Source organism: Rhincodon typus, chromosome 2, assembly GCF_021869965.1.
Source record: "Rhincodon typus isolate 14 chromosome 2, sRhiTyp1.1, whole genome shotgun sequence".
NCBI lineage: Eukaryota > Metazoa > Chordata > Chondrichthyes > Orectolobiformes > Rhincodontidae > Rhincodon > Rhincodon typus.
The window spans coordinates 72,669,189-72,694,800 of record NC_063333.1 but is presented as its reverse complement, the minus strand read 5'-3'; the positions used below and the strand labels follow the sequence as shown (position 1 = coordinate 72,694,800).

Here is a 25,612-nt window from a genome sequence, read left to right as displayed (position 1 = left end):
GTCAAGTGGTCTGCTTTGACCTGGATGGTGTCAAGCTTATTGAGTATTGTTGGAGCTGCTATCATCCAGGCCAGTAGGGATCCTGACTTGTGACTTGTAGATAGTGAACAAGTTTTGGAAAGCTATGAGGTGAGATAGTCGCTGCAATATTCCTCAGGCCTGCAACCCAAAAACTAGGCATTGGTGCGCAAGTTATTGCTAAGCAGATGCCACTTGACAGCACAGTTGATGACACCTTCCAATATTTTACTGATGATCAAGAGTAGACTGATGGGCAATGATTGACAGAAGTGGATTGATCTAGCCTTTTGTGGACAGAACACAGCTGGACAATTTTCCACATTGTCGGGTAGATGCCTGTGTTGTAACTGTACTGGAACAGCTTGGCCAGGGATGCAACAGTTCTGGAGCAAGAGTGTTCAGTTCTATTGCTGGACTGTTATCAGGGCCTATAGCCTTCGCAGTATCCAGTGTCTTCAACCATTCCTTGATATCACATGGAGTGAATCGAATTGGCTGAAGACCGACATCTTTGGTGCTGAAGAGGTTGAGATGGATCATCCACTCAGCTTGTTTAACAATGTTCCCTAACTTCATAACTTTTTTGTTGATCATAAACTGCTGTATTTTGATCAGAAACCAATGCAGCAAATAATATTGCATTCTCTTTGAGCAATCTCTAACTTTAAACTTGTCAAACCTTAGCAGAGAAGTCAGTACATCTGCTGATTTACAATGAGCATTGTAAGTTATGTGCCTTTAAATATATTAATGTTTTGTGTATATTTCCTTTGTTTTAAAAATGTGATGTTGTGCTAACTCTGTCATGCATGATTACCCACTTGTGAAGCTGACTGGATTCCCTCCCACTCTGTTCATGCTCATTGCCTTTTCTTCTGCTGTCTTTTGCTTCAGCTGCACATTCTTTTCTTCCCCTTCCCCCAACATGGGGTTTATTGCCTTCCCACCAGTTTCCCACCACTAAGTTGGAAAATTGGCAGTTTATCTTTTAAAGTACTCATTATACTTCAACGCATAATGACTACAATTTTTAAAACTGCGAACCCACAGCAATGTGGCATGCAGTGGATGTATGAGTTTCAATTAGAAATCTGGTACCCGGTGGGAGTTATGGTTAAGAAAGAGTGGGGTTTGGTTGAATTGATGTTTTACTTTTCTCTGCTAGCATGGAGAACAATCCTGGACTTTGATAGCATTGAAAGATGAAGCTAAACTTTGACAGATGGGTGTGGAAGGCATAGTGTTTGGTAATATTGAATTTCCTATTGCCTAGGAGATAGCAAGAACTGCAGTTGCTGGAGTCCGAGACAACACTGTGTGGAGCTGGAGGAACACAGCGGGTCAGGCAGCGTCAGAGGATTAGAAAGATGTTTCAGGTTGGGACCCTTCTTCAGAACTGGGGAGGGGCAAGGGAGGTGGGAAATAAATAGAGGGAGGAGGGATGAGGCTGGGGGAAGGTAGGAGGAGTGGTGATAGGTGGATACAGGTAGGGGGAATTGTTCAGTGGGAAGGGTGAATCGGATAGGTGGGAGATAAGATGGACAGGTTGTGTCAGGTCAAGGAGGTGGGGATGAGAGGGTGGTTTGGACGTGGATGAGGCCGGGGGTGAGGTGATATTAAAACTGGTGAATTGTATATTCAGGCCATCAGGCTGTTGGCTCCCAAGGCAGAAGATTAGGTGTTGCTCCTCCAGTTTGTGCATGGTGACATTGTGGCACTGGAGGAGGCCCAGGATGGACATGTCATCAAGGGAGTGGGAGCAGGAGTTAAAATGATTAGGTGTTGTCGATTATCACGTACACAGCGCAGATGCTCCACGAAACAGTCCTGATTCATGAACACCAACTGGCTATAAAAAGACACGACCAATACTCACTCCTCTCAATCCACATGGACAAGGAGAACCACGACTTCGACTGGGACAACATCAAGATCCTGGGACAGGCTGGGCAGAGATAAGCATGAGAATTCCTGGAAGCATGGCACTCCACGAAGCATGCTATTAATGAACACATTGAACTCGACCCCATATACATTCCACTACAAAGGAAAACCGGAAGTGAGGCAATCCATCTCAATGGACCCCAGAGTTTTAAAAACCAGGCGGGAAAACACACCGACGCTTCATCGGAGGCTGCACTGAAGATGTTACCAAGCATGGTAATGAAACGTCTGCAAAACAAACCAGCTCGGCGAGCCAACCAACCTCAACACCCACAACCCGAGCTACAGATCTACTCCAAAACCTTAGAGTCCTGATTCTGTGCTTGGTCTCACCAATGTAGACAAGGCCACGTTGGGAGCAATGGATACAGTAGACCAGGTTGGAGGATGTACAGGTGAACCCCTGTCAGAAATGGAAAGTTTGCTTTGGGCCTTGGGTGGAGGTGAGGGGGTAGGTGTAGGGGCATGTGCAGTACTTCCTGCGGTTGCAGGGAAGGGTGCTGGGTGTGGTGCTTTGTGGGGGCGGGGGTGGAGTGTGGAGCAGACGAGGGAGTTGTGGAGTGAAAGGCAGATGGGGGTAGGGAGGGAAATATCTTTTTAGTCGTGGGGTCGGATTGTAGGTGGCGGAAGATGGTATGCTGGATGCGGAGGTTGGTGGGGTGGTATGTGAGGACTAGGGGACTCTGTCTTTGTCTTTATTTTTGTTGGAGGGAGGGGGTTTGAGGGCAGAAGTACGGGAAAAGCAAGAGATGTGCTTGAGGGCATTATTGATCACCAGAGGGGTGAAGTTGCCAACTATAAAACCAATGCTTTTTATCCACCCTATCTGACATCAAGCACCGTAAGTACACTAAACTTGCTTGTGCTTACCACCAAACACAGACCCCCTCCACCATCCCAAAACCCAACCCTATCCAGGACCACCACCTCAGTGTGCCCGGTGCCATTAACTGTATTGTTGTCTCGGCCTCTCCCACTGATGCCATCAACTATGTCACTTCTGCTGACACCACCAATGTCATTTCCGCTTCCACTTACGTGAACATCCCCATACATATATTCACTCCCAAGACAATATCCACTCCGTCTCCCAGCTCCAGCTCTACACCCAAACCCAGCCCCAAGCCATGCTAGATATTCACCATCACCCCCAGACTTGCCCCTTGCTGAGGACGAACAGTCAGTCCTCCGTAAAGGACTCACCTTCATTTCTTTGTGCCCACACATCAATGAACTCCGTCCAGATGTCAAACTCTTTTTTTCCGCTGCCTCCGCCTCCACACCTATTTCTTTGACCGGGACTCTAACAACCCTCTGCAGACCCCTTCACCCTCCTCCATCCTCCTCGACACCACCCCACAGCCTCCTACCCTCCCTCAACCTCTTCATTTCCAGCTGCCGTCGTGACATGGATTGCCTGAATCTCTCCACCCCTCCCACCCACTCCAACCTCTTACCCACGGAACATGCAGTTCCCTCCGCTCCAACCCTAACCTTACCTTCAAACTCACGGATAAGGGGTGGCACAGTAGTGGTATGGCACATGGACCTCTACACCGCGGAGGCCAGGCGCCAACTCTCTGACACATCCTCCTACTGCCCCCTCGATTATGACCCCACCCCGACCACCAAACCATCATCTCCCAGACCATCAATAACCTCAGGAGACCTCCCACCCCCAGCCTCCAACCTCATTGTTCCCCAACGCACCACCCGTTTCTATCATCTTCCCAAAATCCACAAACCTGACTGCCCCGGACAACCCACTGTCTCTGCCTGCTCCTGCCCCACTTAACTTATCTCTGCTTACCTTCACTCTGTCTTTTCCCCCCTGATCCCCACCTACGACGGACACCACCCATGCCCTCCATGACTTCCAATTCCCTGGCCCCCAAAACCTCATCTTCAAAATGGACATCCAATCTCTGTGCACTTGTATCCCCCACGCAGATGGCCTAGAAGCCCTCCGCTTCTTCCTCTCCCACAGGCCCAACCAATTCTCCTCCACCAAAACCCTCATCTGTTTAACAGAACTCGTCCTTACCCTGAACAACTCCTCCTTTAACTCCTCCCACTTCCTACAAACTAAAGGGATGGCTATACCTGCCTCTGCGTAGGATACGTGGAACAGTCTCTTTTCTGCTGTGACACTGGCACCATCCCCCACCTCTTCCTCTGTTTAAATTGATGACTATATTGGAGCTACCTCGTGCTCCCATGAAGAGCTTGAACAGTTCATCAACTTAACTAACATCTTTCACCCCAACTTCAAATTCACTTGGACCATCTCCAATACCTCCCTCCCCTTCCTGGACCCCTCTGTCTCCATCTCTGGTAACCGCCTCAACACCAACATCTATGTCAAACCCACCGACTCCCACAGCTACCTGGACTATATCTCCTCTCCCCACCTTCCTGCAAGATTGCGATCTCCTACTCCCAATTCCTCTGCCTCTGCCACATCTGCTCCCAAGATGGAGCGTTACACTCCCGGACATTCTGATGGCCTCCTATTTCAAGGACCGCAACATGCCCCCTCCGGTGATCAAAAATGCTCTTAACTGCATCTCTTGCATTTTCTGCACTTCTGCCCTCAAACCCCCTCCTTCCCCCAACAAAAATAAAGACAGAATCCCCCTGGTCCTCACATACCACCTCACCAACCTCCACATCCAATGTATCATCCTCCGCCACTTCTGCCACCTACAACTCAGCCCCATGACCAAAGAGATATTTCCCTCCCCACCCCCATCTGCCTTTCGTAGGGACCGCTCACTCCTCAACTCCCTCATCTGCTGCATGCTCCCCAATAACCCCGGCACCTTTGTCTGCAACCACAGGAAGTGCGACACATACCCCTACACCTTCCCCCCCTCACCTCCATCCAAGGCCCAAAGCAAACGTTCCGTGTCTGATAGGGGTTCACCTGCATATCCTCCAACCTGGTCTGCTATATCCATTGTTCCTGATGTGGCCTCCTGTACATCGGTGAGACCAAACGCAGACTTGGGGACCTTGGTTTCGTGGAGCATCTGCATTCTGTACGCGATAATCGACAACACCTTCTGGTCACTAATTTTAACTCCTCTCCCACTCCCTTGATGACGTGTCCATCCTAGGCCTCCTCCAGTGCCATACTTTCCTGATGCCTGTTGGTCGTTTCAGGAGGGAATTTTTTAGCATGTGATGAGTTCTTGACAAAATGGTTTAGGATTATTCAATCATTTGATGACCAAGTTTGGGGAACCCCAAATCTGAAGTATGAATTTATTCACATTATCATTAACTAACTGAAAAAAGCACTGAAAAAAGACCAATTTTACACTGTCATCGCATTGACTTGTGTGCAGTGTATATTGGCCCCTGCTAACATAAAGGCCACTTGTCTTAAACAATGTTATAATCTCAAGGGGGATCATTAACTTTAAAAGGAATTCAGACTCCCAATTAGTAACTGAAAGAAATTCCCACAACAATGTTTCACATTTTTAAAATTCTGTTACTGCAAAAGAAATAAACAAAGCAAGCACTACAAAATTAACGCTATATTTCATAAACCCCTATTACTTAAGCCCAGAAATCTCGACTGGACAATCTCTGTTCTATTTTTCGTTCCACCAAGAGTTCTGCAATCTTGAGATTTAATTTACATCTCCTTCTGGGACCACTTGAATAGATCTTAGCTCCCCAGAAGTCAGTTGAATTTCTCCTCAGTATTAGTTAATCTTCAAGGGGTGCAATTTCATGGGGATCCTCATTACCTTTTGCCAAAGTGACCCTTCAGATTTTTTTCGAAACCTGTCAACTGTGAATTTCTTAAAATCCAGAAACACTCCTGCTTTCTAATGGCCTCTGAACTCCTTACCTATCCAAATTTTAAACAGACATGGGCAACTTTCCCCACTCTGCTTCCACTGTGCCTGTACTGCTGTTGCCCCCATAGCGGCTTTACAGTTCCTGTCAGTTTCCATCTCTGTCCACTCTAAGCTTCAATTGAATTGACTGTAACTGCTGACAGCCTGTATGAGAAAATATGCAGATAAATTGTAGCAAAGGAATCTTCCTAAGGAAAGCCCATCTCCATAGCATTATGAGATGCTCCAAGTAAAAATGAAAATGAATTATCTTTTTTCCTTTGAAACAATACATTGATTCTTTGAGTTGCATTGATAATTTTATATCACGGCTTTGCTGATTACACTGAGAAACGCCGTTCTTTGCAAAGGTGCTTTTAACTTCTGTAACCTGGTCACTATATGAGTAGTTTAAATCCCTTTTTGAAATAAGTGTAGACTCTTGTCCCTACCAAGAGATTAGATATCAGACAACCACTGTTTAAATGTTCTCACTTCTAACTCTGAACATATTGACTAAACACAGATTTTCCTTGGAAAATTAATTTCCCCGGGTGTGTTTACTAGTTCCTCAGTCAAGAATTTACATTTATTTATGTTTAGTTCTGGAATTGAATTTTCAATGCTATTCACTAAAATTATGAAATCAGATATTCACAGTATGCCACTTGTAAGAACTTTAAAACAAAAGGGGTCTACTGCCTATTTAAGAATACCCTCAATAAATTGGCAGTATTGAGTAGAACCAACATCAGGCCAGCATCATCTGAGGAACTTTGGAGGACGTTCAAAGAAATGTTTAGTGTTATTCAGAAGCAATTTATACCCATGAGAAGGAAAAGCTCCACAACTCCAAAAATAAAACACAGCCATGGACATCTAAGGAGGTAAGGGACAGCATAAAATGAAAAGAAAGTGCTTATAAAAATGTAAAGAACAATACAAATACCACAGAATGGGTTAAGTACAAAGACCAACACAGGTCACAAAATGGCTTACAAGAGAAGCCAAAAAAAAAGGATAATGAAAGGAAACTTGCAAGTGATATAAAAATTAATAAGGGATTTTATTTTTATATTAAAAAAAAGTGACTGGTTGAAAGTACTATCGGCCCACTGAAGTTTAAGAGTCAGGATATTGTCAATGACCATGTGTAAATAGCAGACATGCTGAATGATTATTTTGCTTCAGTATTCACATCAGAAAAGAAAGATAGCTTCAGAGATAGTAGGAACTGCAGATGCTGGAAAATCTGGGATAACAAGGTGTAGAGCTGGATGAACACAGCAGGCCAAGCAGCATCATAGGAGTAGGAAGACTGACGTTTCGGGCCTAGACCCTTCATCAGATAGCTTGTTGGACTTCTTAAAGGAAGTAACAGAATTAGCGGAGGCGATGTTCTAGTTGTATAATCGCTAGACTATTAATCCAGAAATTCAGCTAATGTCTTGGGGACACCGATTCAAAACATGCTACGGCAGATGGTGTAATTTGAATTCCATTTCAAAAAAAATCCAAAATTAAAAATCTATTGATGATTATGAGTTCCATTGCTGATTGTCGGAAATACCCACCTGCCTCACTAATGTCCTTCAGGGAAGGAAATCTGCCAGCCATACTTGGTTTGGCTTACATGTGACTCCAGACCTACAGCAATGTAGTTGACTGTCAACTGCCCTTTGAAATGACTTGGAGCACCAATCAGTTCAAGGGCAGCTTGAGATGGCCAATAAATACTGGCCAGCCAATGATACTCAAGTCCCAATTGTCGATGCCCTAATCATAATCTTTTAGAGTCATAGAGCTGTACTGTGTGAAAACAGACCCTTCGGTCCAACTTGTCCATGCCGACCAGATATCCTCAATTAATCTAGTCCCATTTGCCAGCATTTAGCCCCTATCCCTCTTAAATGCTTCCCACTTGTATATCTATCCAGGTTCCTTTTAAATGTTGTAATTGTGCCAGCCTCCATCACCTCCTCTGGCAGTTCATTCCAAACACCTACAACCCTCTACCTGAAAAGGGTGCCCCTTAGGTCTCTTTTAAATCTTTCCCCTTTCAACCTAACCTATGCCCTCTAGTTTTGGACTCCCATATGCCAGGGACAAGACCTTGACTATTCACCCTATCCATGCCTCTCAGGTATGGAATGAGCTGCCAGGTGAGGTACAATTACAACATTTAAAAGGCATTTGGATCGGTATATGAATAGGAATGACTTAGAGGGATATAGCCCAAATGCTGGCAAATGGAACTAGGTCATATTGAGATGTCTGGTTGGTGCAGACAAGTTGGGCCAAAGGGTCTGTTTCCATGTTGTATGACTGATTTTATGAACCTCTATAAGGTCACCACATAGTCTCCGATGCTCCAGGGGAAATAGCCCCAGCCTATTCAGCTTCTCCCTATTGCTCAAAACCTCCAACCTTGCCAACATCTTTGTAAATCTTTTCTGAACCATTTCATGTTTAATGACATCTTTGCTATAGCAGGGAGACCAGAAGTTGAACACCGTATTCCAAAAGTGGCCCAACCAATGTCCTATACAGCAGCAACATGAAATCCCAACTCCTATACTCAGTTCACTGATCAGGGAAGCGTCTTCTGCTTTCACTGTCTACCTGCGACTCCACTTTCAAGGAGCTATGAACCTGCATTCCAAGGTCTCTTTGTTCAGCAACACTCCCCAGTGTACCATTAAGTGTATAAGTCATGCCCTACCAAAATGCAGCACCTCACATTTATCTAGATTAAACCCCATCTGTCACTCCTCAGCTCATAGGCCTATTTGATCAAGATCCTGTTGTACTCTGAGGTAGCCATCTTCGCTGTCCACCACACTACCAATTCTGGTATCATCTGCAAACTTACTAACCATACCTCCTATGCTGACTGTCCCTAATCAGTCTTTGCCTTTCCAAACGTATATAAATCGTGTCCCTCAGAATCCCCTACAACAATCAGCCCACCACTGATGTCAGGCCCATTGGTCTATAGTTCCCTGGCTTTTCCTTGCCATCTTCCTGAAATAATGGCACCACGTTAGAGAACCTCCAGTCTTCTGGCACCTCGCCCATGGCTGTCGATGATATAAATATCTCAGCAAGGGCCCCAGCAATTAGAGTTCCTTGGATTCAGGAGCTGTACCTCTCTATTGGAAATTTGCTTATGTCACTGAGCTCTTTAAGAAGGGTGACAGAGGGAAACCAGGGAATTATAGACCAGTTAGCTTGACCTCTGTGCTGTGGAAGTTGTTGGAATCTTTAATCAAAGATAAGGTAACTGATCACCTCAAAAAATTTCAGTTAATCAGGAGAGTCATCATGAATTCATGAAGAGTACATTCATGACAAACCTCATAGAGTTATTTGAAGAGGTGACAAAGGTGCTGGGCAGAGTTAAGATGGTGCATGTTGTTTATATGGGCTTACAGAAAACTTTTGATGAGACTGTTAGCTGAAGTGGAAGCCCAAGGGCAAATTACTGACCTGAATAGAAAATTGGTTGAGTGGCAGGATACAGGGTTGGAATAATGGGTAAGTATTCAAATTGGCAGGACGTGACCTTTGGTGCCTTACAGGGATCTGTGTTGGGCCTCACTTATTCACAATATTCATTAATGACTTGGATGATGGCATAAAAAGTCAAAGATCAAATTTGTTGACAACACAAAAATTGGGCACACTGTAGACAATGTTGACAACAGCATAAAATTACAACAGGATATTGAAAGATTAGGTGAATGGACAAAGGTATGTGCCCTCCTTCAATTTTCTTTACCACTACCTTTGACACGTACTGTGCATTCTGGTGTGAAAGTCATGTCTTTTCCCATCAGTAGAGTTTGACTAATCCCAGTGTCACTCATTATCACTATAGGCTTGCTCACCACATCCAGAGGAAATGTGAACACCTTTCCTTTTAGATACAAAATACTGTTAACTCTCAGGAATTTGTTTAAATTCATCTTTCCTTTTAGCAATGCCTTGACAGGGATGTTGCAGTAAGAGTTATATTCTAGTCTGCTGTGCTGTCTGTGTGAATCCCAATCTCTGCACAGGGTGAATGTGCCCTGATAAATCTCACTGGTTTTTCCTGTTGCAGTTAGTCTGGATGTGACCTCTGTTTCAGCAGTCAATAAATACAGGTTTTTTTTTTGGTTTCATCTTTCATCTCAGCACCACCCTTTCTCTCCTGAGGAGAGTTCCTGGTAATTTTCCCCTTCTTTCATGGGTGTTTAGTTTTTTTTTAATCACTCACCCAACCTTTATCCTTTCCAGTTGGTTGAGGGTGACTAGGGTTTCTTCTGGAATGGGAGATTGTGGATCATCTCATCATCAGATAATGTGGCTGTTTGCTTTGACCCTGTCACTCTGTTCCTTGAGGTATCTTCTTATTGGGAGGGGGATGATGTTTTTAAACTTCTTGAGAGTTGTTTGAATTCTTCATAAGTGGTTTTGTTTTAAGTACCCATCTTCACTGATCAAAAGAATTCCAGGTACATCTGTTCAGGCCACTTCCTGATGGTGTGGAATTTTTTTTAGAGTGCAGTTCCTGCGGCTAAAATGGCCTTTTCTGTATTCAGTAATCAGTCACATTTCCTCAGGCAAAAGGAGTAAACCTGTGTGTTCTCCCTGAAAGGTTATTCTGCATAAAACCGGCCTCTTTGACTGCTGCGCCACCCGCTCAAAAGTGATAAAGAAACCTCTTACCTCTGCGTCCTCAATTAAAAACTAAATGCGCAAGCTGACTACCTCCACTCTCAAGTCTGAGCCAGCAGTGTCTTCATGGGGCACAACAGAGTTTCCACTCCTCAGCTAAAGCTGTCTTCATTCAAACTCCTTTTCCTTCAGTTTTTCACGAAACTCTTTCCTTGCTGTTTCCTCTCTTTCCCATCTCTCTCTCTCTCTCTCTCTCTCGTTCTTTGGTTCTTTTTTACATATAATTCTAATTTCAGCTGTTCCACGTTTACTTGCTTACCATTACTGTCTCCATTTCATCACCCTCTATTTCCACTTATAAACCATTGGCTACCCTTTTTTTAATATCTTGGATTCTCTGGCCTTTGGGCAAAATTCTAATCCTAAGCACATTGCTAAATCTTTGTACCACTACTGGTGTCCACCTATCACTACCATGCTGCTACCCCCTCCTCCTCCTCCTCCCGCTACTCCCACATCCAGCCCTGACGAAGGGTAATACCTGAAATGTTGACTTCTCCTTTCTCCAGATGCTGCTTGGCTTGCTGTGTTCTTCTAGTCTCCTGTTCATCTACCTTGTGAAATCTTTTAACTGTTTGATGGACAGAACAATTTAAATGCTTAAAAGATGGCTTCCCTAATTCTGCTATGAACCTGATGGCATCAAATCCAGTAATTTGTTTTCTTGGACTTTAGTAAAGCCTTTGACAAGGTTCCACATGGTAAACTAATTAGTAAAGTTAGATCTCATGGGGTTCAGGGTGAACTTGCCAATTGGATACAAAATTGGCTTGAAGGTAGGAGACAGAGTGATGAGATAACAAGGTGCAGAGCTGGATGAATGCAGCAGGCCAAGCAGCATCAGAGGAGCAGGAAAGCCGATGCTTCGGGCCTAGACCCTTCTTCAGAAATGGGATGGTTGCTTTTTGGTTTGGAGGCCTGTGACCAGCAGTATTCCACATGATCGGTACTGGGTCTACTTTTGTTTATCATTTACATAAATGATTTAGATGAGAACGTAGGACACATTGTTGTAAGTTTGCAGATGACACCAAAATTGGTGGTATAATGGACAGTGAAGAAGGTTATTGAAGATTACAAAGAGGTCTTGATCAATTGGATGAATGGGCTGAGGAGTGGCAGATGGAATTTAATTTGGATAAATGAGGTATTGCATTTTGGTAATAAAAACAAGGATAGGACTTACACAATTAATGGTAGGGCCCTACTATTGTTGTAGAACAGAGACCTAGGGGTTCGCATGCATAATTCAATGAAATTTGCATCTTAGGCTGCTTAGGAAGGTGTTTAACACGCTTGCCTTCATTGAGTATCGGAGTTGGGATGTCATATTGAGGTTGTACAGACTTTGGTGAAGCCTCTTCTGTGTGCAGTTCTGTTCACCCTGTTATAGGAAAGATATTATTAAACTGGAGAGGGTTCAGAAAAGATTTACAAGGACGTCGCTGGGAATGGAGAGTTTAAGATATAAAAATAGACTGGAAAGGCTGGGACTTTTTTTTTCACTGGAGCGTAAGAGGTTGAGGGGTGACCATTGTATAGGTTTTTAAAATCATGAGGGGCATTGACAAGATGAATGACAAGGGTCTTTTCCCTAGGGTGGGGAATTCAAAACTAGGTGAGAGGAGAAAAGTTTTGAAAGGACATGAGGGACAACATTTTTTACATATTGGTTCGTGTTTGGAATGAACTGCCAGAGAATGTGGTAGATGCAGGTACAGAAACAATGTTTAAAAGACATTTGGATAAGTTCATGAGTAGAAAAGGTTTGGAGGGATGTGGGCCAAATGCAGGCAAGTGAGACTATTTTAGCTTGGGAACATGGTCAGCGTGGACTGGTTGGACCATAAGGTCTGTCTCCATGCTTTATGACTCTAACTTTTTTGCAGTTGAAATGCAAAATTAAGAAAACCTTTTATAATTCTTGAAATAACTGAACAGAGTATGTCGACTCTGACCAGCCAGCTCAGAGCTAGTCTCTAGAATCTAGAGACTCTCTGAGACTCCTGTAAATTTATTTTTTTTGTAGGTATGAGACACAATAAAAACACCAGATGCACTGACCAATAAAAGCACGGATATCAAACATCTTCTCAACTACCCTGTCTACCTGCAACTTCAATTTCAAGGAACTATGAATCTGCACTCCAAGGTCTCCTTGTTCAGCAATAAATTTATTGATAGTCCACTGCCAGGAAAAGCACCCATGTGACCAAAAAACCAGTAGCAAGCAGAGCCCTGTAGGGGCAATGCCTATGTGAATGTAAAGGTGAAGGGGAGAGTAGGGATCAGATTAAAATAAAACTGGAATCCTAGTTATATGTCAGCCAGGGCTCCATGATTGGCCCAGCTTAGCCCCAATCAGTGTTCTCATGATCAGTGGATCCACCTGGCCACCTTTGTTCCAATCAGCACAGTTCTTATAAAAATTGGTTTCAAAATAGCAATTTTCACACATGGATTCTTTTGTTTAGTCTGTTGATTCATATCGCAGCAAGATTCCCAACTTATGCTGACTAAATCCCAGGCGAATCCCTAATTTGTTGGAGTCAGATCCCAGTGGAGGTATCACAATTTGTTACGGTTCCAGATGGAAACCCCATACTGTTAAACTTCTAGGTGAGGAGGAATGAAAGCTGCTTACTATATATCCATAGACATCCTTGGGTGCATCAGACCTCATTTTTTCAAAAGTCGGATCATGGAATACCTACAGTGCAGCAAGAAGATTTGACTCATTGCTTTCTGAAGAGCATCCCACTGCCCACCCTATCCCTGTAAACTGCTTTTGCCATGACTAATCCATAAAGCCTGCACATTCCTGGACATCATGGGACAATTTAGCATGGTCAATCCACCCAAGCTGCGCCTCTTTGGACTTTGGGAGGAAACCAAAGCACCTAGCCGAAACCCACGCAGATACAGGAGAACGTGAAAACTCCACACAGGCATTTTGGAGTTACCAATATAAAAAACCCTCAGTGCTTCGGCGTCCTGAACCATGGTCCAGCCAATATACATAATAACAAGATAGTAAGAAGAGTAGTAGGAGCAATTAGTAATCAACCAGAGGGTCTATGTGCAGAGGCAGGGGGTGTGGCTGAATAGTTTGCATCTCCTCTTACTGCAGATGCTGCACAAGTTGCAGCAAATGTGAAGGTACAAGATGGGCTAAAAATTGCTAATGTGAATATATGAGGAAAAAACTGGCTGTATTTTAAGTTCTAGGTCACTGGAAATGAATAGTATTTATCCATGGTTTCTTGGGAAAATAAACAGGGAAATTTTACTATCTATAATCGTATAATTCCCCCTTAGATATACAGATGGTGCTAGAGGACTTGAAAATTACAGAAGTTGTGCTTTGTTTCTTAAAAAGATGTAAATGTTAAATCTGGCAACTACAGGCCACTTAGTTTAATTTTGTGGTTGGAAAGCTTTTTAAAATTATTACCATGCCCAATATTAAAAGTCACTTGGACAAGACGTAATTAACTAAGAAAAGTCAGGATAGATTTGTCGTAAGCAAGTTGTGTTCAAGCAAGTTGATTGTGCCTTTTGAAGTCAAAATCCTGGAACTCATTCCCTAACAGCATTCTGGACTTATCTACACCAAATAGACTGCAGTGGTTCAAGAAGGCAGCTCACTGCTGCCTTTTCAAGCTCAATTAAGGATGGACAATAATTGTTGTCCAAGCCAGTGAAGCCCATATCTTCTGAATGGATTACAAAACACAGAGACTTGATAAGACTAATGTGGTCTGTACTGACTTGCAGATGCAACGTTGAAGTCCATTGAATAAAAGTGGCAGTGGCAGCATGGATATGAATTTCAGAGTGATGCGAAACGTGAAACAAAGTAGTGGTGAACAATCGCGTTTTGCACAGGAGAAAATATGAATGCGCTTTCACAGGGGTCAGTACAATGACCTCTATTTTCTTGATATCTAGTCATGAGCTAGACTTGTGTGCTGAGGGCATAATTTCAAAGGATGTGATGATCTCAAAATTTGATAGTAATGCAAACTGTGAAAAGGATGGTGATGGACGTCAAGGGGCCATAGGCAGGCAAGCGGACAGTTGGCGGATGTAAGTTAATGCAGAGAATTGTCAAGTGATACGTTTTGGTAGAAAGAATGAGCAGAGATAGTATAAACTAGAGGGTACTGGAACAGACTGACAGACCTAGGTTGTACACAACATTGAAGATGGTAGGGCAAGTTGAAAAAGTGGTTAAAAAGCCAAAGAAGTCCTGGGCTTCGTAAATAGAAGGTTGGGATGTAACAGGTAAGGAAGTTATGCTGAAACTTTATAAACATTGGTTTAACCTCAACTGGAATATTATGTCAAATTCTGAATACCATGTTTTAGAATGATGTTGAGCATTTGAGAAGATAATGGAAAAATGTACAGAATTATTTCTAACATGAGAGACTTGAGTTTTGAGAATAGATCAAAGTTGGGGTTAATTTGTTTAGTGAAGAGGAAGTTGAGAGATGATTTGATAAAGGTGCTGTTCTCAGAAGGTTAGAGAACCAGAGAATCCAGATTTAAGGTGACTAGCAAAAGAACCAATGCTGACATGAAGTTTGGGATGGAATGTGGTGGAGATAGGTTCAATCATTGCTCTGAGCAGGAAATTGATTTTGAACTGAAGAGAGTAAATGCAGACAGTTATGGGAAAAGAGCAGTGGAATAGGAACTATCTAAGTTGTTCTTGCAGAGAACCATAATGGACAGAGTGGCCAAATAATATTCTGTGCTGTAACCATTCTGTCATTTGTTGCAACATTACCACTGGTCAAGAGGCCAGACTCTTTGATTCATAGAATTCTTGCAGTGTGGAAGCAGGCCATTTGTTCCAACGAGTCCACACAGACCGTCTGAAGAGCATTCCACCTAGACCCACCCCCTCCTCTCTTCCTGTAGCACTGTATTTCATATGGCTAATCCACCTAACCTCCTTTGGAAATGGTCATTGCCTGGCGTTTGTGTGGTAGGAATGTTACTTACCACTTATCAACCCAAACCTGAACTTTGTACAGATCTTGCTGAATTTGGGCTGTGACAGGTTCATTGTCTGAGGAGTTGTGAAAAGAAAAGAATGTAGTTTCATCATCAACAAACATCCTCACTTCTGGTCTAATGAGAGTGGAAGGTCATTGATGAAGCAGCTAAAGGTGGTTGGGCCTAGGACATTACCCTGAGTGACATGCACTGATGTCCTAGGGATGAGATGTTTGGCCTCTCATGCAGGTTGTGATGCTTTCCGGTGGAGAATGTTTCTCCTGATTTCTATTCACTTCAGTTTTGCAAGAGCTCCTACTTATTAGAATTGGTCAAATTCCACCTTGATGTCAAAGGTAATGACATACATCTATCTCCCCAAGGGAAGGGCATGATGAATTTTGAAGCTGAGATTCTTTCTGGTTATGTCAGGACCAAACCGAAAGAAAGGAAGTTGATGATAGAACCGAAGGCTCAAAACTAGTGGATAGCCCAAAGAAAGGTAACAAGGGGTTGCTTAAGAAAGAAATTAGGGGAGTTAACATGCGTCATGAGTAATATTAAGGAAAATCCAAATCCATTTATAAATATGGTGCAAGAGAATAAACAGTGAAAGTCTAGGGGCCCCATTAGAAACTTAAGTAGCAATCTATATGGGAGCCAGATGACGCTAAAGAACAACGTAAGTGTAGAAATCAGGAAGGGGTCTGTGATTAACTTGAACAAGTTAACATTGAGAGAGAGAAAGTGCTAGCAGACTTGAAATTGGTCAAAATCCGTTTCCTAGGATTTGGTGCTGCAACCTTGCTGTTTGTTGTGTACATTAAGGATCGAAGCATGAATGTAGGAGATATGATCAGTTAGTTCATAGATGACAGAAAATTTGGTGGTGTGGTAAATAGTGAGGGAAAAAGCCTGAGACTACAGAACAATACAGATGGACTAGACAGATGAATTGAACAGTGGCAGATGTAAATTAATCCTAAAAAGTTGTGAGGTAATGCATTTTGGGAGGACTAGCAAGACAAAGGAGTACACTTTGAATGGTATGGCTGTAGGAAGTACAGAGGATCGAGGGATCTTGGTGTGCATGTGCATAGATCCTTAAAGGCAGTAGGACAGGTAGATAAGGTGGCTAAGAAGTCATGTTGAATACTTGTCTTTATTCGTCAAAGCATTGAATACAAGAGCAAGGAGGTTATGTCAGAGCTGTTTCTAGCAGCAATGGCCTAACTGATGTTACAGAGAGTTCAGGAGAGATGCACCAGGATGTTGCCTGGATTGGAGAGATTAGATAGACTGGGTTGCTCTCATTAGAGCAGAGAAGGCTGAGGGGTGTCTATTTGAAGTATACAAAATTCTGAGGGGCATAGACAAGGTAGATACCATAAAACATTTTCCCCTTAAGAGAAGGGCCAATAGCTAGGGGACACAGTTTTAAGGTAAGGGGCAGGAGGTTTAGAGAGGGTTTGAGGAAAGAATTTTTCACCCAGAGGTTTGTTATATAGAAGAGAAGAATAAAATCTCTACAGTGTGGAAACAGGCCCTTCGGCCCAACCAGTCCACACCGACCCTCAGAGCATCCCACCCAGACCCATCCCCATCCCCCTTTCACCCCCCTAATCTAGGCATCCTTTGAACAGAACAGGCAATTTAGCATGGCCAATCCACCTAACCCGCACATCTTTGGACTGTGGGAGGAAACCGGAGCACCCGGAGGAAACCTGGAACTTGGTGCATAAAACGGTTGTAGATGCAAATACCCTCAAGATATTTAAGGTTTTAGATGAGCACATGAAACACCTTAGCATACAAGGCTGTTAACCTAATACTGAAAAATGGTATTCAAATCACTGGATATTTGATGACCAACATTGACACAAAGGGCTGAAGGGCCACGTTCCATACTGTAAAAACTTAGCTCTGACCCAATCTGAGTATTGATGAGCAGATTATTGATTAAATGCTGATTGGATAGCATTGGTAAGACACCTTCCAGGTATTTTTAATCAACCATGTTCAAACATGTTGTGATCACACCACTGGAGCAGGTGAGAGGCTACCACTGTGCCATGAGAACCCTTAATGACACCGATCATTCTGCTGGCTATTTAAAGTACTTATGAGGTACAGTATGTCTATATATTGTTTCTCTGAAAGCACACACATGAAAATAATCCAGTGCCCTACAAATATTGGTCTTCTCATTGTCTTTAATCCAGTTCATTAAAGTACATTAACAGACTAATAATTGTTAGATTGAATTTGACTTGCTTTTTATGGACCAGTCATAATTGGAACCAGTGGTTTAGCTTTACAAGAAAAGCTTGGCTAAGTTTGTAACCATTTCTGGAGCACAAGTTTTCAACAGAACAGCCACAGTAGTTTCAGAGTCCATTGTCTGTTTTGTTTGCACTGAGCCATTTGATAGCATGCAAAAGGAACTGAACTGGCTGAGGACTGATATCTGTTATGGTGAGAACTTCAAGATGAAACCAAAATAGATTATCAACTCAATTCTGAATGAAATAGCTGCAAATGTTTCTGCTTTGTGCATTAGTTTGCAGGGCTCTGCCATTGTTGAGGATGGTGATGTATTGAAACAAGTTAACAAATACGATCTTATACTTTTCTCATTTAACTTCAATATTATGCTTTCTTGTATCTTATTGCGTAATATCTTTTTAGAAATATTTAAGTGAGTTACCATGAAAGCTCATTTGTTCAACCATGTTGGTGGTCTGTCTTTATAGATTTCAACTTTATTTGATATTCAAAGTTTTCTATGATTTGAAGGAATGGCAGACAGACAGTAAGATTAACTGGATCCAATAGAAAGGTTATTTTGTGAGCATGCTGTGGGGTTCTGTGCTCGGAGCAGACATTCAGACCACATCAGGGAAATTTGTTAAGTCTCTGATTTTTTTTTAATCTAGCAATGCCCACAAACCATCTGCATCCTGTGTAATCTGTCCCCTATTATTTTATCCTCGTGTGGTCCACACACGTTGAAGAGTCTGTCATCTATAAGAATGTTGTATGCTGCATTTGCTGATGCTAATTCATTTTTCGTCAAATTTGTTGTAACGATCGAAAGTTTAATAACTTCAACGTATCGCACGTTTAATAGGGTGAATCCACCCAATCTGTAGAAGAGTCTTGATTGGAATATTAAATTCAATTGAATGTGCTTTCATAACAAAACCTCAAACAGGATAAAGAATTTTTCAGTTTTTTCTAAAGTAACCTTAAAAGCAAATTTGGCGCACACTAAGTGATCTGATCTTTCTTAAGTATAGGTGACAAGCGCAGTAAGCATACATGGCAACTACAAAACGTGTGGCAAAGAAAAATCTAGCAACTCGAAACCAGATGCAATGGAAAAAAAGCGCTGAATAAGAACATAAGAACTAGGAGCAGGAGTAGGCCGTCTGGCCCTTCGAGCCTGCTCCACCATTCAATAAGATCATGGCTGATCCTTTCGTGGACTCAGATCCACTTACCTGTGTTCTCACCGTATCCCTTAATTCCTTTATTGTTCAAAAAAACCCAAGCCCTGAGTAACCAAGGCCGCTGCTTCAATTATTTTCCTTCAATAACATTTCTAGAATAAAGTATTTTGGAATAAAGTGGTTTGGAATCAGCTTGTGCAAAGTGTTTTTTTTTATTCTGTGATATCCAAATCCACAACTTCAAATATAATGTGAAAAGAAACAGCAGTAGTGGAAGTGGAATATGAATGTATTACTGCATAAGATACATATGATACCTATCTGTTGCATAATAAGGTTGCAACTGCAATACTCAAAAATGCAGTTGTTGCATTGGTGTGTTCAACATTTTTTGAAGGGGATTATTAGATCTGGTGCAAAATTATGATCAGTAAGGGGGTCGAAGGGGCAAAACATTTTCTGGAATTTATTGATACATCTGGATTTTTCCGCAGCCTTGTTTCATTTTATCATATCATATATGTTGTATATACTGTAGTTAGAGTGACTTTAAGGACAGTAGTGCAGAGCAGAACATTATTTTGCAGAGGTAGAGCTGAACCCATTTTAAACTGTACCCCACAAAGTAAAGTTGGTAATAGGTAAACGGAGTCTGATTCATGGTGTCAGTGTTGTTTGGTGACAAAATTGTATGGAATAAGAAATGTCTGAAAGTTTTGGTTTCCAGGTCAGGCACATCATTAAGTGTCTTCTTTCTTGTTTTTTGAAAACCAAGGATACAATATTGTTCTAATTTGTTTTTGTCTTTATTGATGATATTTTCCATGTCGTTATGACTATAAGATGATAATTTTGAGAGCAAGACACTTTCACAATACAGAACCATATTTGAGATGACATTCAATTTGGAAGATTTGAAGTTTTGTGTATTTTTCAATATCTTAACATTTAATTTTTTTTTACAATTGATAAACACAAATCTGACATTGTATACCTTTTCAGTTTTTTGACAGTAGCATTAGTCTATGCTCTACTGCTGTGATTGCTTCGTATTTATTTATAGTGTCTGTGTACTGTTTGCTTGTGAAACCCAGTTGTCACTTCCTGATCTGTGGTGATATTACACAAGATGCTGCTCCCCAAGTTGCTTGATGGAATTCAACTCTATTCCTTCTTTGCTTGATGGTCTGTATTCTTCTTGGGGTTCAATCTGATGCAAGACTTCAGTATTCTTTAAAGTGATTTTCATTCCAAAGAGTTGAGCCACTTTGGAAAATTGTGATCTTATAAGTTGCGGGTCTGACCGACTGTGGGACAGAAGACTGCAGTTATCAGCAAAAGAAGTTAATAAATGAGTTTTTCTTGTGACTTTGTGTAAGCCTGAAGACACCTAAGGTTGAAAAGACCTCCATCAGCCTACAGAGATATTTAAAGTCCCTTTTTAAGATCTTCTGTTGCCTGCTGCAGCAACATGCTAAAGAAGATGATAAATAAGATTGGGGCCAGCATACATCCATGCTTCATGTCATTGGTGAATCAGAAGGGACTTGAGAGGCTGCTATTGTGTTTGTCCTATCTATAACTGTTTTTCATGACACTGCTTCATCACGGCCAGGAACCCAGGTGGGTGTCCCAAGATTTTCACAGATTTTCCAAAATCACATCCCTGTGTGCAGTGTTAAATTTGTAGGCAAGGTCTACAGAAGTGATGTCTTAGCTTTTATATTGCTCAAGACACTTTTCTCATTTATCTGAATGCAGATACCAAGTCCAGGATACCTCTATTTGCACGGATGCTGCCTTGGTTCTCTGGGAGGTTTTTGTCTGCAATGGTAGTGATAAGTCTCTTTCGAAGCATTGTAGCCAGCAATAGAAGGGAGTGTGATCCATGTTAGTTGAAGCAATCTGACTTTTCTCCTATATTTTTATACAAGGTGATTTGACCCCTAATTTTAAAGCAGTGTCCCCTAGTTCTGGACTCTTCACAAAAAGAAACTTTCTCACATCACTCCATCTGTTTGATTTTTACCCACTCAATTAACCTACCTATACTACTTGTTATGAAATCTACACAACATTCTTCCCTCCTATCTTGTGTCATTGCATATTTAGCTACAATGCTTTGAAACCCTCAAAAGGTCATTGATATACATTTTTAAAAGTTGATGGCCCAGCGCAGATCCCTGCGGGATCCCATTAGTCATATCCTGCTGACCTGGAAAAAGTTGGAGAACAATGCATGTTTTATGGTACATTGGTTTATTTTCCTCTTATCAGGTTCACTTGGCTCAGTGAGTCAGCTGAGCTGTCTTTTTTTTTATTGCTCTCATTTCTTGGATTTCCTTGTCTTTTCAATCAACTCGGTATTTGTGCTTTTTGGTGCTAGGTTTGAAAATCTCGTAGAAAGTATCTAGAACTGCAGCTTTATGTTCCTAGAATTCTTCTGGAATGGAATTAGTGATGAGATCAGGGTATTCTGTTCTGGTTTGTAACTTGATTGATAACTATTTTCTATATCTGTATCTAGTTTCTGGGTACCCCCTTCCATGCCATACTCTCATGACCAACTCTGGCACTGAAATTGCCAAGGATGATGATCTTATCCTTGAGGGGAATTTTGGATGGTTCATTGAGATACAGAGAACTGTCAGTTGGGTTGGAGCATAAATGGTGATGTGAGTTGCATTTGGTTGTTCTTTGAGGGGAAGGCACAGGGAATTGATGTGTTTGGAATGGCCAATTGACTGGCTTTAAAGTTTGCCAGCAATAGTTTTCTTCACTGTGAATCCAAAGTCAAAGATGTTGTTTTTTCAGTTTGAGTTCTACCTGACCAACAGAGGGTGATGGTCAGAATTTTGTCAGTCTGTCTTGCTTTGAAAAGCAGACTTTGCTCAAGGCTGCTGTCGCATCTAGTTAGGCTAGTTTATGGGTCACCAAGGCTGAGTATTGTTGAAGGTGACTGTTGTCATCAGAGTTGAGCATAGTTCTCTTGTCCCAAGAACTGACTTTTAGAAATTTTCTTCATCTTCACCTTTTGAAATGAGGTTAGGAGTCTACTTTCTCTTTGTCACAGATTGTTCACGTTATGAAATGCCTGTTGACTACAACAAACCAAGTGGGTGGATGAGCATTTGTTTAACCCCTCTCCAATGCAAAAGGAGCAATGCTGACCTTCAAAACGTTGTTTAGTTACTGAGGGTAGTACCGAGTGAAGGTGTCACCTCTAGGTCATATAAATATTCTGAACTGCCTGTTTGCAGGATTGGAACTGTGTCTTTTTTGCCCCTTTCCCAATGTTTCTGGATTTACTTGTTGGAGGTTGGGTTCCTTCGTTCCTATGCAAAGATGGAGTACATTTTGTGCTGACTGCCCCCACCCTTTAAGCCTAGAACTCATTTGTTGTGACCCAACAAACTAGGGTGATGGCAGTGCAGTCTCCAAACTGTAGGTTAGGATTCAGAGTTTTCATCTCCTAGGTGAGCTATGACCAAGGGTTGAAGAGACCCTCTTCCCTTGCTATTTTATACATAACATGGAATATAATGTGGCACATCCTTGATCAAGAAGGTGATGACTGTTTTGGTCTTGTAAACTGCTTGTATTCCTTCTGGCTAGGCCATTTTCTTTATCAAGGATGATGTACTGGTCATCATTTCTCTCCTCACTATGTTTTGCCCATCAGCTGAGATGATGTAGTGCTTGAGCCATTGATGAGAGTTGGATGTGCATGAGAAACAATGATGCCATCCAATCCAATGAGTGGATTGTAGCCAACTGAAAGTACAATGGCATTGACTCTATCTTAACACCTCATACATCCCAAAGTCCTTGGATAGTAAGAGTTTACTTTGTTGCCTTTTATATTCTGTTAGATTCTTAAAAAAAAATACTAAAATTCCACTGCAGATTCTAAGACCACTGAATGAAAGCCAAACTTAAGATGCATTTCTGGAGGAATAGAATTGAAAGAACCTAGACTGCATTAGGAATGCTGTGACAAGTTTTGATCTCTGTTATGAAAGGTGTACAAAGCCACTGGTAAGATGCAAACAAAATCACAGAAATGGCTTCAGAACTGATGAGTGATACCTATATTGAATGTGCTGAGGTCATTTTCTCAAGAAATGTTAAGGTTGAGGAATGACCTTTATAGACTGCTTTTTAGGAAAGAATGTGGATGTTTTTGTGGGGCACTTTCAGGTAAAACAAAATTAGGGACTGTAAATAAGATCATTACTAGTAGAATTTGGGAGAGTTTTTTTTTACCGGAGTGGTTAGACTATCATATTTACTACCACATGAAGTAATTAGCATATGTCCCTTTTAAGGGGAAACTATTACATTGAGCAGAATGAAATAAAAGGTTATATGGAAGGAATGAGATGGTGATATAGATGGGAAGCTGGTCTGTTCGCACCTTCACAGACTAGTTGGACCAAACAACCTGTTTTTGTGCTGTTCTGTGTGTTGAAACAAATTATATGCCACCCAGGGAAACCTGTTGGTTTCTAATTTGAGAGGCATATAAGTAATACTGAGGGAGACAAATTGCAACTTAACAGGTAATTTGGTTTAAACTCCTTACATAAAATTTAGGCTTTTTGTTTTAATAGTCTTTCTTTCAAGTTAGATCACACAAACTACTTCTAGTTTTTTCAGGGGATTTTATTCTTGAAGTTTTAATGCATGTTAGAAAATTAGTCATTAAGAGTTAATCTTGGTTATTGTTCTGTTTATTTTTAATTTAATGTTGATCTGGATATTCAGTAAACCAATTGATGAAAATTTGGTCCAAATTTTGTATCTAAACCTTCTTGGTTCCAGTATGTGGAATAATTGCTATCCCAGATATTAAAAAATCCAGTGTTTTTTTTTTTAAAGAGACAACATGAAATGGGCATAAAGAAGTAATTAGAGAGAATGAAATAAATGACTCGCACCAATTATTTGTAACACGACCAGAGGAAATCCTGGAGCTGAAAGATTTCATTCTTGTAGTGTAAAATAATTTATGTAGTTTTTCCTTCATGATCCTGCTAAGATTGTTGATACTGAGTATTTATACTGAGTGCTTATTTTGTTTGATGAACCCAATTCTAACAATTGTTTATTGGTTATGTGCAGTCTCCTGTAATGTCGGTCTGCTTTGCCCGATTCCACCCAAATTTAGTAGTTGGTGGTACGTACTCTGGACAAATCGTTCTTTGGGATAACCGCAGCCATCGACGAACTCCAGTTCAACGTACACCTCTTTCTGCTGCAGCTCACACAGTGAGTAAAATATTCCTGAAATTTGACCATTTTATTGAACTGCTTTTCTTCACCTCTCCAATGTAATTCATTCAGCAAATAATTATGCATGTGTCTTTTTTTTTTGAAGAAAGGGGGATTTTACCACCAGTCTCTGTTGGTATTCATCCTTTACATGAGTAGTATGTCTAATCTCCAATTATTGCCCTTGAATAGGAAGATGAGTATAATAATCTGTTTATTTAGCATTCAAGTATAGTTTCATATCAGTAAAATTAAACTTCAAAATTATTATAATTTACAGGCACAGAATTTTGGTTGATCAATATTCAAGTGCTTTAGGAAATATAATGTGCTGGCAGCTTTCCGTTTTGGAAACTGGAGCATCATGATCAGATGAAAAGTTGCAAGCAGAGTTTTTCTTACATTGTTGATTGATACAATCCAAAAGGAGATCATTCAGCCATTGTGTCCCTGCCATCTCTTGAAAGTGTTAATCTGAAGAGACCCATTCCCTCTGTTTACCCCCGTATCCTGTATTTTTTCCCTTTTCAAATATTTATCAAATTCAGTTTTGAAAGTTACCATTGTATCTGCCTCCACCACTCCTTCAGGCTATGTATTTGAAAGCATAACAACTCCCTCAACAACGCACATTTTTTTCCGGTGTAACCACTGATTGTTTTTTGGAGCCAGTTGTTTGAGATCTGTGTTCTCTGGCTACTGACTGTTTGTTTTGCTGTTGGAAACAATTTCTCCTTATTTACTCGCTCAGAACATTTCAAGATCTACTGCATCTTTACCAAATCTCCCTATAAAACGTAAATAAAATAAAAAGCTGCAGATGCTGGAAATCTGAAACAGGAACAGAAATTATTATAGAAGCTCAGCAGGTCTGGCAGCATTTGTGAAGAGAAAACAGAGTTAACATTTCGAGTCCAGTGACCCTTCTTCAGAACTCTTATGAAAATGGGTCACTGGATTCAAAACATTAACTCTGCTTTCCCTCCACAGATGCTGCTAGACCTGCTGAGTTTCTCCAAGAATTTCTGTTTTTCCTCCCCCTATATGCTTACTATAAAGAGAACAGTCAGAGGTTCTCTGATTTCTCCCACATATCTAACTGTATTAAAATTCTGCTAAAATTCTAGTATGCTCTTTTGCACACTATACAAAGCTTTAAGATCATCTGAAACACAAATGATCTAGATCCTTTCCCTGCACAGGTATAATTTCAAAATTTGTCAATGATACAAAATTTGGAAGCATTGTGAAGTGTGTAGAACCTCCAGATGACATAAACAAGTCAGTAGAATGCACAACAAGGTGCAGAGCTGGATGAACACAGAGGCCAAGCAGCAT

At 41.4% G+C, this 25,612-nt stretch overlaps 1 protein-coding gene across 1 annotated transcript in view; it reads left to right on the top strand.

Moving 5' to 3' along the window:
- LOC109931378 (cytoplasmic dynein 1 intermediate chain 1) overlaps positions 1-25,612 on the top strand; it is a 236,843-nt gene that overhangs the window by 145,870 nt on the left and 65,361 nt on the right. Inside the window, exon 11 of the mRNA XM_048611130.1 lies at positions 24,125-24,271. Within this exon, the coding sequence (XP_048467087.1) occupies positions 24,125-24,271 (147 nt within the window). The remainder of the gene's footprint in view (positions 1-24,124; positions 24,272-25,612) is intronic.